The sequence below is a fragment of the Lethenteron reissneri genome, chromosome 20 (assembly GCF_015708825.2).
Source record: "Lethenteron reissneri isolate LAM-NWPU_2019-01 chromosome 20, ASM1570882v1, whole genome shotgun sequence".
Taxonomy (NCBI): domain Eukaryota; kingdom Metazoa; phylum Chordata; class Hyperoartia; order Petromyzontiformes; family Petromyzontidae; genus Lethenteron; species Lethenteron reissneri.
In genome coordinates, this window is record NC_083798.1 from 337,858 (window position 1) to 351,250 (window position 13,393).

Sequence of the window (13,393 nt, forward strand, 5' to 3'; positions counted from 1 at the left end):
CACCTCGGTAACCCGTCACCACGGTTGCCCGCTACCATGGTCGCCCACCACCACGGTCGCCCGCCACCACAGTCACCCACCACCACGATCGCCCGCCACCACTGTCACTCACCACCACGATCGCTCACATCGTTTTTGCTTTCATCCAAACGGCGCGGCGCAGTTAGTACCTCACCGGGCTGCGTGCACAGCGGCCAGCTCAGGTTGGCTCGAGAAAGAAAGAAAAAACTGGGCAGGCGACAACGCAGCCTCCGTCCCGTATCCCTGCCTCAATGTGAAGAATATTTATCTGAGTGCGTTTTTATACATCCCGTCAGCCACACGGCCTTCTTTCTGGGGGTGCGTAATTTCAGCAGCATTGGTTCAATAACTTTGAGCCGGCCTCGAAATTCAGTGTCTCATCAGGGCAGAGTCAGGCGTGCACTCCAGTTGTTCTGTATGCATGTTGAACTTCTTTTGCACCGTACGTAGCCAACCGTGCGGATCACCCGCCCAGTCGTTTTGCTCTGGAGCTTGGTGAGGTACGGGCTGCGCTGAACTCGGGGTGATGAGCATCTCGGGGTCGGTCAAATTTGGCGTTCCCACGATCGTATGAGGTCGCTTGAGAGTTCCCGCGCAAAGTCGAGCAGACGTATGTCCGACCCTAACCCATAGTGTGGAAGGTCAGGAGCGAAGTGTGAGGACAGAACCGAGTGCCTAAAGTTGAATTTTGAACTAAAGTGCCGAGTCAAAACATCTGCCAACGGCTACGGCGTTTGTGATCGCGGCGCTCGGCAGGGTTGCTGACGCCAGGAATCCAGGCCGAGCCCGGAGAAGTGAAAGCCGTCGAGTCTGGGCACCGGCCCGAAACGATGGCCAAGTTCAAACTGCGTAAGCTGAATATAATTGGGACCACGTGGGTACACACCCGAGTTGCCGCAGCCGGTTCAAACGGGGCGCTCAACCAACGAGCGGCTCATCTCCGTGGCCAGTGGTGGAAATTCCACGTTCTAGTGACGAGCTGTAGGGCACTCCCGAAGGGCAATCAGATTCGAAAACAAAGATCCCCGGTATAGCCTTAACAGAATGTTATGGCAAGTGCTCTTCGTGAGCATCTATGAATGCTAGCACAGCACACGAGGGGGTCGGTGGCCAGCACCATGCATTGCCGTAGCAGGTGCTCATTTGAGGATGAGTAGACCTCGGTGAGGCCCAGGGCCGGTTCAGATAATTGTCACTGGTGTTCGCCGTGAGCAGAAATCGAACTCGGTTTCACCGGGTTGGTAGCGCGATCCGCTAACAGCTCCACTACAGCTCCCCCACACGCACGCGCGCGCACACACGTACAGCCTCCTCCGTTATGGTAATGGGCCGTACCGATGCGTCCTGTTCACGGCAAACATTTGAAGTGTCCCCATTGTTCTGCCAGTCGTCAGCAAATATTTGATAAAAACCTCGCTGGGCAGCTGAGGTGCAGGACGGGGAGCAGAGGCAAATCGAATAAACCGAGGGCAGGGATGGCCCTGTGGTGCCCGTGTCAGTGTCGTCTTCAGTGGCTTGTCATGCCACCGGGACGCACCTTTCCCACCTTTTCCCACCTTTGCCGGGCATTCAGCCGCCGACCCGATGAGGTTCCTGGAACGTGACCCGGGATTCGGGCATTCATGACAGCCGTTTTTGAAGTGCCCGAGTCGGCACTGTTGAGTTTTGTTCTGGTTTCGGATCCCCCGCGGTCAATCTTGATTCTTGAAAACCGTCGCCTTGTCCATGCGCTGCTGGACGGAGGCCTGCCCGCACGCAGCGAGCCGACGGACCCGTTGGGGCATTGCTCAGATCATCGCAACGATGCGCCGCTCGTCAAACGACGACCACAATGACAACGGTGGAACCAACGTCCATCGACGTCGCTGCGGAGACACGATAGTTTCGTTGGGAGGTGATTGCCCTGTTTGCACTCGCGTGGCAACATCACCGAGAGAGAGAAAGAGTGAGAGTGGCCACCCACGGCCTAATGGTTATTTTGTTGATCGGTGGACCATTTAACTGTGGCTTGTCGACGCTGCGTCCCGTTAGCCCCCCCCCCCCCCCCCCCCGGTGAGCCTCGTGACTTCGGTTTCAAGAGGGCTGCGGGGCCGTGTGATGCAGCCGAGTCCTCGTGGGTGCCGCGCGTTGATGCGCCCGCGGCCCCGTTGTCACCGCGCCGGCCGGCGACCGCACAGAAGAAAAAAAGCCGCAAGTCGTTGCCTCCAATTTCGTTCTTCATTTGGCCCGGTCCGGCTTAAGGATATGCCTGATAACGCAAAGAATATTTTGTAATCAGAACATGTATTTAGACTGGAGGAGGAATCCGATGAGCTTTAAATCTCCTTTTCACAGATGTCCAGGTAGGGCACGGGGTCAGAACGTTACAAGAACAAACAGTACACAAACACGATAGGAATGCAAACTATAAAAAATAAAATCCCGGCCTGGAGGGTCGACTCGCGCCATCCTCCCTCCAGCGGTGATAGAACGAGCAACACTTTGAGGGATCTCAACAGCGTCTATCCTGTGGAGAGATTTTCACCCCTTCACCCCATTCGAGGAACGTGGAATTTCCATCACTGACAAACCGGGGCTGCCGATTGGGGGGGTTAGGCAGTGCCCCCCTCTTCCCCCCCACCGATGCTGGAAGACGCCGTGAGTTTGAAACGCGAGATGAGGCGGCGCAGTGTGGTTGGCATGGACCCCTTGGAGCCAAGAATGAAACGGGATCTCCGGTACAAACCCCCCCCCCCTTCTTTGCAGCCCATCGCCTGGGCCCCCTTCAGCTCATGGTGCTCCAGTGGTGGCGAGATGTTAACTCCCTCGCCTGGTATACAGGAGGTCGTTTCTTCTATCCCGACCCTGATGCCTGCTGTATATTTGGAGTTTGCGTGTCTCTCTCCCCGTGCTCGTGTGGATTTTTTCCCCAGCTCCTCCGGTTTTTCCCTGCACATTTAGAATCAACGTCACGCATTGAGAGTATTTGCTGCTGCTATAAATTTCCACATGATGATAAGCCACTTTGAGCTGCACACCAGGTCGCTCCACAGCTCAGTGGTTCTTACGTGACAAGATGAAAAAAAAATTGTTCAGTTTATAGTTGCACTGCCTGCACACTCGCTCCGGGCACCACTGGACTGACTGACGCTGTCTCACGAATGACGGAAAGGTTAAAGGCGCAGCCCTGCAATCGCTCACTGCACCGCCGCCGAAAGGGCCTTCACCAGGTTGAGAGAGAGAGCCCTCGGGATACTTTGGCCTACTCGACCACGCTGACGAGATGCAGCGGGAGTACCGACGCCTTACCCGACTGCTTTTTTGTCTTCAGTTGTCCTTCCCCCCCGCACCTGGCTACGTGCGACGCGAAAGAAGTTCAACATACGGTTCGTACACCACCGCACACGACCTGCCGATCGATTATCTCGGGTTGTACCCATTTACCGTGCTGCGTAGGGCCACGCAGGGGCATGGAATCGAACCGGCAACTCCTCTCGAGCGGCACTATCTCCTCGGCCGTCTCCTGGTCTCTCTCCGCGAAGCTTGCCGGAGGGCACCGTGGGCCCGTCGTTTGCCGGGCTCAATTTACCGCGCGCGCATTTGACCCGACCACCATCGCCAGTTGTCCGCTCTGGTGCTCGGGTGACCGCGAGGGGCCGGTGGAGGGTGGTGGGGGGGGGGGGGGTAGGGAGTGTGGGCCAGGGGGGCCGTCCGGTTCTGTACCGAGGGCCGCGCTCTGCCCACCAGTGCCGCCTGTTTCACCGCCCGCTCGCTCGCGCCGTGCCGTGCTCCCGCGTGGCAGCCGCTGGCGTCCCGACGTTCCGCTCCTCTGTGGGATTCACTCGGGGAGCCGTCGAGGGCCCCGCCCTTGTGTCCGCCGTGGAGGTGGGGCTTGGGGGGGGTGGTCGTCTAGCCGTACTTGACTGGCACGTTGGAGCGAGACGTCGGACGTCGTGTGTGCACGGCGCACGGTACGACCCAGAAAAAAACCCGAACCCGCGTCGCAAATGCCCGCTGCTGCAGCAAATATGGTCACCGAAACGAGCACTGTGGAGAGAATGTGGTGGCTCATTTTCAGGAGGATCCTGCACGGCCGACACGGTGTGGTCGAGGCCTTCACCCGGCAGTGGATAAACTGACGGAGCGCAGTAAATTATTAACGTCACACGTAAGCAACGCCTCAAATGTCACGCTGTGAGCGGTCCGCGTGCTACCACGGGACTCGGGAGGTCATGAGCACAACGTGGCCCATCATCTCTGCAGGCGTGACAAAAGAGAAACGAGTACCATTTTGCGGAAAGTCGACCACGGTCAAACCCCACTTGATTGAGCGGGACAGGACGTCGGAACATCATCGGCACGCATTTTGAGACTTGAATTGATTATTTATGAGCTCTGAAAATCGGCCGTCGCCCACAAGCGCGGCCTCCGTTTGTAACAAAAATCCCCGCACCGGTGTTGTTGAGGAACGCGTTGACTTCGCGAGTCATCCGGGGTGGTGTGGGGACGATGCAAAGCGTATGCAAATTAGGCTCTACAAGGTATTTTGTTTACGTTCAGAGACGGCGATGCAGGCTGCCTCTCCCCCGCTCTCGGCCGACCAATCGACGGAGGCCTCTCGACGCCCTGTCGGCCACGGCGGATTTTTTTTTGTTCGACCGTACTTCACCATGCCGGTTGCTCCATGGGCGCAGTGTATATGCGAGTTGTTGTTGTTGCTTCCGCGTGCGTGCGCAGCATCCTGTTTGCGGACATCGTGGGCTTCACGCAGCTGTCGTCGGCGTGCAGCGCGCACGAGCTCGTCAAGCTGCTCAACGAGCTCTTCGCGAGGTTCGACAAGCTGGCCGCGGTGAGCGCCTCATCCCACGGCTCACACGGCCACCCGCGGCCCCCACGGCCCCCACGGCTCCCACGGCTCCCACAACCCACACGGCCCACACGGCCCACACGGCCCACACGACCCCCATGGACCCACACATCCCACACCACCCCCACGGTCCCCACAGCCCACACAGCACACATGGCCCCCTATGGCCCACACGGCCCACACGGCCCACACGGCCCACACGGCCCACATGGCCCAAACATCCCCCACCACCCACACGGCCCAAACGGCGCCCCATGGCCCACATGGCCCCCATGGAAATCAATATCATCATCTGCAGCCGTGATCTGTTCACTGCTGAATGCAGGCCTCCCCAAGCCATTGCAACTTTGATGATGCACCAATGGGAAGTTAAAAACTCCGACCGGGCAGTGTGCGGGGAGGCTGTGGTCACCACCCTACCCCTGCACCTCCGGCGAGCATGGTTGGCTATATACGGTGCAAAAGAAATTAAACGTCGTACATACAAAACAAATATCCCCCGTGTAGCCTTAACAGACTGTTGGGGCAAGTGCTGTTAGCGAGCACCTATGAAGGCCGGAACGGTACACAAGGGGGCGGGTGGCCAGCACCACGCCCGGCCGCCTTTGTCTCCCCAGTGGCGATGTTTCCACATCGCACCAGGTACTCATTTGAGGCTGAGTCGACCTAGGCGAGGACCAGGACCGGTTCATAGCGCAGCGTAGCGCTAACTGCTACACTACCGCTCCCCACGGTAGTGTATAGCATACATATCAATATAAACATATACACTCCCACCCAGAACAGAACCGTGGAGCACGCAGCGTGGACTGAATGGCCTATTCACAAACACTGACGGGGTGGCATCGTCATCGTCGTCATCACAGCAATCACCTTGGCTCATCAAGCACGGCGATTTAACATCACACAGCTGTGGCTCCACATCTAGATCAGCCACATGAAGAAAAACAATAGAGATGTATATAGACACGCTGAGACTCATAGACACACATAGAGACCAATAGACTCACACAGAGACCGATAGGCTCACAAAGAGACCCATAGACTCACATAGAGACCCATAGACTGGCATAGAGACCCATAGACACACATAGACTCACACAGAGACCGATAGACTCACAAAGAGACCCATAGACTCGCACAGAGACCGATAGACTCACAAAGAGACCCATAGACTCACACAGAGACCCATAGACTGGCATAGAGACCCATAGACACGCATAGAGACCCATAGACACGCATAGAGACCCATAGACTCACACAGAGACCCATAGACTAACACAGAGATGCATAGACTCACACAGAGACCCATAGACTCACACAGAGACCCATAGAGTCACATAGAGACCCATAGGCTCAAATAGAGACCCATAGATTCCCACAGAGACCATCTGACTCATACAAAGATCTTCATAAAAGGAGGCATCATCACAGCGATGATTCATCACCCCACTACCCCTGACGCAATCATCCTGGCTCATCAACCACCGCGATGTCGTCTCGTGGCGGTCGCTCCGCATCTGGACGGGCCACACAGAGGAGGTGGCTGCCCTGTTGCCTGCGATGCAACAACGCCGCGCCCAGCGCCGGCGGACGCGACAGGGGCTATGGTGGTGAAACATTAACAGGGCGGCTCGGGTTGGTTTTGCCCGGACCGCCGAGAACACAATCGTGCCGCGCGGCGCTCCCTCCTCCGCTGTTATCATAATATTTACTCGGCGCCTTGCGTATGGGGGCCCACTTGAAGGCTCTTTGCAGAGCAGACACATGGGCAAGTGTAGCGGATTAATGGTGCTTGTACACACAGACACACGCGCGCGTGGACGTTTATATACGGTCACACACACGTACATCTATACTCGCACGCAAATATGTTTGAACAGCATACGCGGGCACACGCAAGTGGACGTGCCGGACAGGAATACGTAGACACGCACAGAAGGAGAATCCCGCACAAACGCAAACAAAGATATCCTCCCTCCCCGATTGCGGTACGCCATCGTGCCTGGCCACCTTTGTCTCCCCATTGCTTCAGGTTGAGTCGATCTAGGGGAGGCCCAGGACCGCTTCTGGTATTCGCCAGCAATGTCTGTGTCTCTGCGTGTGCATGTATGTGTACGTTCAACATCAGTGCCGAATGTTTGAATTGTCCCTGCGCCTCTCCATGGCCCACACCACAAGTACCTGGTGCCGTGTGTCAACATCGGTACTGGAGACAGACAGGTGGGCGTGGTGCTGGCCACACCACCCCCTCGTGCACCGTGCCAACTTTCATAGTGAGCGTGCACGTGTGTGTCAGTGTGCCAAGTCACCGCATGCCTAAGCAGCTTTTGTTCGGCCGGATCGAGGGGGCTAAACGGGCGTGGCACGGGCTAGAGAAGAGATGGAGTGATGTGGTACAGGAGGATGTGGAGCTGAGTGGACTTGCCGATGATTGGTACCAGCGGTGTCAAGATAGGCCTCAGTGGAGGAGGCTCGAGAAGGACGCTACTGGGCAGTTGTAGGCAGTCGCCCTCCAACAACAACGGAGCGCGGAGGAGCGACGCTCATAACAACGAGCGGAGCACCGGGTGGCTTAGGCACAGCAAGTTGGCACAGTAGGGGGCACAGGTGGTGCATCGGCTAGTCATCTCAGTCAGTCGACCCGTGGCACCTGGGTCTGCCCCCTGACCTCCTGCCAGCGGGCGTTCGACACTTCACGTGGCCTCAAGGTGCACATAGCCTGGCACAAGCGTCATGGTGACGTCACCGCCACTTAGTGGCGGCGAATGGCGGTTGTTGTTGTGTCAGTGTGTTTGTGTGTGTCAGTGTGTGTGTTCAGTGTGTGTGTGTTCAGTATGTGTGTTTCAGTGTGTATGAGGGTGTGTGTGTGCCTTTTCTGGGAGTGGTAGTGTAGCAGTTAGTGCGCTGTGCTACAAATCCGACGAACCGAGTTCGGTTCCCGCTCACGGCCAACACCAATGATGATTATCTGAACCGGTCCTGGGCCTCCCCTAGGTCGACTCAGCCTCAAATGAATACTCGGTGCGGTGCGTAAACATCTCCACTTTGGAGACAAAGGCAGCCGGGCGTGGTGCTGGCCCCCCCACCTCATCGTGTGCCGTGCCGGCCCTCATCGGTGCTACTCCCGAGCAGCACTCGCCCCAACAGTCCGCGAAGGCTACACGGGGGATCTTTGTCTTTGTGCGTGCGTGTGCGCGAGGTAGACGTACTCACAGCTGCGCATCAAGATCCTGGGCGACTGCTACTACTGCATCTGCGGGGTCCCCGAGTTCCGCGAGGACCACGCGGCCTGCTGCATCTACATGGGGCTCGCCATGGTCAACGCCATCTCGTAAGCACAAAGACAAAGACGCCCCGTGTAGCCCCTTAACAGACTGTCGGGGCAAGTGCTGTTAGCGAGTATCACCTATGAAGGCCGGAACGGCACACGAGGGGGTGGGTGGCCAGGACCACGCCCGGCCGCCTTCGTCTCCCCAGTGACGATATTGACACACCGCACCAAGTACTAATTTGAGGCTGAGTCGATCTAGGAGAGGCCCACCACCGGTTCAGATCATCGTCACTGGTGGCGGCCACGCACATACACAGACAAAGGTCTCCCATGTAGCCTGGAACAGACTGTTGGGGAAAGTATTATTGGCAAACGCCTCTAAATTATGAGGCCCACTGCAACTATATATAGCTCTTTTACAAAAGCGACCTGGCTATCACACACGATAGCCCAACGAAGTGGCTTATCACATAGAAATGTATAGCAGCCAAATACACCGAACGCGCCGTGTTTATTCTAAATGTTGAGGGAAAAACTGGAGCGCCCGGAGAAAGATCCACGCGACCACTAGGCGAGAGACACGCAAACTCCAAATATACGGCAGGCACCAGGGTCTGCATCGAACCCACGACCTCCTGTATGCCAGGCAAGGTAGTGAACATCTCCACGGGCAGAGGGAGGGACACGCAAACTCCAAATATACGGCAGGCGTCAGGGTCAGGATCACTCGCGGCCAACGTCGGTAACGGATATCTAAACGGATCCTGGGCCTTCTCTATACACGTGTGTGTGTGTGTACACATGTACGAGTGTGTGTACAGGTATAGTACACGTGTGTGTGTACCGGTATAACATAGGCGTGTGTGTGCGCGCGTGCTGCAGCTACGTGCGCGAGAAGACCAAGACGGACGTGAACATGCGTGTGGGCATCCACACGGGCGCCGTGCTGGGCGGCGTCCTTGGCCAGAAGAAGTGGCAGTTCGACGTCTGGTCCACGGACGTGACGCTGGCCAACAAGATGGAGGCCGGCGGCATCCCGGGGTCAGACTCTTGGGGTCAGGGTTGGGGTCAGGGTCACGATGGCATTTAGGGTAAGGGTTAGGGTCAGGAGAGCCGCGTCATAACGAGGACTTGCCGTGCATCGTTGTGCGCGTGTGCGCGTGTGCATGCAGGCGCGTGCACATCTCCCAGGTGACGTTCGAGTGCCTGAAGGGCGAGTTCGAGGTGGAGCCGGGCGACGGCGGAGCGAGGAACGAGTACCTCCGCGAGAAGGGCATCGTCACCTACCTCGTGGTGCCGCCCAGCCCGCCGCCCCGCAACGGCATCAACGGCGTCGTACGTGCCACACCAAGGACAGAGGTCCCCCGCGTAGCCTCCACCGCGCCGTGCCACTCGCGAGTAACAGCAGCGCCTGTGAAGCCCGCCGCGGCGCACGAGGGGGTGGGTGGGTGGCCGGCACCGGGCCTGGCCACCGTTATCACGCCGGTGGCGATTTTTGCACATCGCACCGGGTACTAGGGGAGGCCCGGCGCCGGTTCAGACAATCGTCGCTGCTCTTGATCGGGAGCGTGAATCGAACTCGGATCGCGGAGTTTGTTGCACGGTTACAAAGACAAAGATCGCCTGTATGGCCTTAACAGACTGTTGGTGAACGTTATGTTCATGTGCAGCACCTGTGAAGGTCGGCACGGGCAGTCAGGTGATGGGGCGCCGCGGTGGTGAAATGTTAACTACCTCACCTGGCATACGGGAGGTCGTGGGTTTGATCCCAATGCTGATGTCTGTATATTTGGAGTTTGCATGTCTCTTTCCCCCGTGGTCATGTGGATTTAATGATGTCACCCTGCTGCTCTTTTTAAGACCGGGAGCAGGTGGAGGGCTTCACGATTCTGGCAAATTGCCCGAAACGTCGTACTCAAAAATTGTAAATGTTGTGGATTCACTCTTCAACACACCGGTGAACTAAAGTAGTGAACTATTTGTCTTTTGTCAACGTGACACATTTTTTTATTGATTCGCCGTGTCGGGTGGTGGAGGGTTGCGACACATTTATAAATAACGCGATCTAACCCAAAACCTTTTATCATGAATAATATTGGTCGCGAAATTCTACGTGTTGAACTGGATTTTTCTCCAGGTCCTCCGGTGTTTCCCTCCACATTAGAATCAACGTCATGCATTTAGAGTATTTTTCTGATGTACATTTCCACGTGATAAGCCACTTCGTTGAGCTACCATCTGTGATAGCCAGGTCGCTTCTGAAAAGAGCAGCGCAGCTAAGTGGGCTTTACCTGGTAAAATTTTAAAAAATGTTTAGTTTCATAATTTATGGATGGGTGGTCAGGTACCAGTGTGTCGGGCAGTGTTGATAGGCCGCTGTGTTGAGGGGCCACTGATAGGCCACTGTGTTTCAGAAGCTGTCGCTGACGTCGTGCGACGAGACTTCCCCCAAGCTCATCAACACCACAGAGTGGAGCGGCGCGCTGCAGGCCAACCTCACGCCCGAGAGGGACGAACTCGACTCGCGGGTGAGGCCGTGGGCACACACACGCATGAGTGTGCGCGTGTGTGTGGGTGTGTTCTACGTGTGCGTGTGTGTGTGGCATAGCGGTTAGCGCACTGTGCTACGATCCCAGTGACCCGAGTTCGAATCCTGCTCACGGCCAACACCGGTGACAATTATCTTAACTGGTTTTGGTCCTCCCCTAGGTCGGCTTGGCCTCAAATGATTACCTGCTGAGGTGGATAAACATCGCCACGAGGGAGACAAAAGCGGCCGGGCATAGCGCTGGCCACCCACCCCCTCCTTTGCCATGCCGACCCTCATAGGTGCTCGCTAACAGCACTTGCCCCCAACGGTGTGTTCTGCGTGTGTGCATGTGTGCATTTGTGCCTGTCTGCGTGTCTGCGTGTCTGCGTGTCTGCGTGTCTGCGTGTGTCAATGGGCACGACATGGGCTAGAGAAGAGGTGGGCTGATGCGGTACAGCAGGATATGGAGCCGAGTGGACTTGACGATGACTGGTACCAGTGTGAAGGAGGCTCGTGAAGGACGCTGCTGCCACTGGGCAGTTGGAGGCAGTCGCCCTCCAACAACAGCGAAGGGCAGAGGAGCGACGCTCACAACAACGAGCGGAGCGTCGGGCGGCTAAAACACAGCAAGCTGGCACAGCAGGGAGCACAGGTGGTTCCTCTGCCAGCCATCTCAGTCAGTCGACCCATGTCACCTGCTGGGTCTGTCCCGTGACCTCCTGTCAGCAATGAACCTTCGACACTTCACGTGGCCTCAAAGTGCACCTAGCCTGGCACGAGCGCCATCACCGCCACTTCGTGGCGAACGGCGACTGTTGCTGTCGTCGGGTGCGTGCGCGCGCGTCCACCGCGCGCCCAAGTTGTGGTTTGGGCCACCGAGCCGTGCCCGGGATGTGGGTTGTTCCGCGAGGCGGAAGCGGCCCCCCAGGTGAGAGCCAGCGCTGCGGTGTCCGCCCCCACAGGTGGTGAACCCCTCCTTCCCCAACCCGCGGCGGAGGCTGCGCCTGCGCGACCTGGCGGTGAGGGTGATCGACGCGCAGCAGAACGAGCAGGAGCTCAACCGGCTCCTCAACGAGGCGCTGATCGAGCGCGAGACGGCGCGAGCGTGAGTCACGGCGGCACCCCCCACGCACCTCCACCCTCCACCCACACCCCCCACACACCCCCTGGTACTCACCCACCCACCCCCCACCGGCACGCACAAACCCACATCCCCCCCCATTCCCCTATCGATTCCACGCGATGCAAACTGTAGACCGTACAGTAAACCCATAGACACACACAGGGGGAGATGCGTAGAGACCTACAGGTTACAAAGAGACGCTCCGAGACTCGTAGAGCCACATCGAAGAAAGGCGATTGTGGCCATGCAACACAAACTAGGGACCGCACAGTGAACCCACTGCAGTCTGAGCCGGTTGCAAAGGCTGCAGTAAAGGTGAAGAACCGCTGGTGTAGAGGCACACGGGACGAATAAAACGCTCGCAGGGCACGCGCTCCAACGAGTCCCCTCCGACAACGTAGCGTGAAAACTCAACTCACGTTGGCAAAGAGGAATCCACTGGGACAGAGAAGAATACGTGAATTCGACTCTCACAACGAGCCCACAGCTGTGAATCTGAACTCCATTCGATTCACGCGTGGTGATGGTGGCAGCAGCCATGTGGTTCAGGAGCGAGATGCCAATGTGGAGGTCTGCAGCCGCTGGTGGCCACGACGAGCAGGCTTCAGCACAGGGAGAGAGAAAGTTTGTGTCGTGCCGCTGTTCCTCCTCTTCCGTTTATGGTTCTCAATCGTAAAAAGATGGATAGTGTTAGTAAATAAATAGTGTTCGATGAAACAATGTAGTTGTACTTACATGGCCCATGCTTAATTCGTGTATCCGATGATTTACCTTCCAAAAACCTCTGACCGTGTCTCGTAAACCCCCCTGAAAGGGCATCTCGCAACCCCAGGGAAGTCACTGCGTGATGCACCCCAGGTTAAGAAGAACCGCTGCTCTGCGCTGTGGCCATGCCGCCCAGTCGAGAGCTCTGCACGAACAACGCTCGGCACGCGCCGCCCGTTCCTGCAGCGAGCGCCGGAGCGGGAACGGTCGCAGACGTCATTACAGACGTCATTACAGACGTGAACGAGCCAAGACGGGCGGCATGTCTTGTGGCTCTTTGCATGGAGATCGCGGCTAGGCCATTTGGCGTTATCGCTTTTTCATATTATTATATTGCAATATAAATACCGCATGTGTTATGATGTATTATTATACCGTCACATGAAGAACAAACGGGCAGTGAAAGTTGCCGAGTCTGAGGAATTGGCCCCAAGGTTTCGGCAGAAACAGCAAGGTGAATCGCAAGGCCACCGTCTCTCCAGAGGGAGATAACAACGCACAGACGCACGCACGTAAACACACACGCACACATGCACAGAAACACGCACGCACATAAGCACACAAACACGCACATAAATATGCACACACGCACGCACATACGCACGAACATAAATACGCACGGACATACGCACGCACAGAAACACGCACGCACATAATCACACACGCACATAATCACACACGCACATAAACACGTGCACACATGAACACACAGAAACACGCACAGACATAAACACCCACGTACACACGCACACACATAAACACGCACACACACACACACATAAATATGCACGCACACACATAAACAAGCATGCACACACGCCCGAACAGAATCAC

The 13,393-nt window shown here is 56.8% G+C and overlaps 1 protein-coding gene across 4 annotated transcripts in view; it reads left to right on the forward strand.

The window, feature by feature from the left end:
• Positions 1-13,393, forward strand: part of ADCY3 (adenylate cyclase 3) — a 96,357-nt gene that overhangs the window by 58,396 nt on the left and 24,568 nt on the right. For 3 of the 4 annotated variants that reach the window (XM_061554501.1, XM_061554503.1, XM_061554502.1), the window contains exons 6-11: positions 4,738-4,849; positions 8,074-8,201; positions 9,024-9,182; positions 9,314-9,476; positions 10,556-10,669; positions 11,634-11,776. In XM_061554501.1, coding sequence (XP_061410485.1) covers positions 4,738-4,849; positions 8,074-8,201; positions 9,024-9,182; positions 9,314-9,476; positions 10,556-10,669; positions 11,634-11,776 — 819 coding nt within the window. The remainder of the gene's footprint in view (positions 1-4,737; positions 4,850-8,073; positions 8,202-9,023; positions 9,183-9,313; positions 9,477-10,555; positions 10,670-11,633; positions 11,777-13,393) is intronic. The other variant, XM_061554504.1, reaches the window with a different exon arrangement.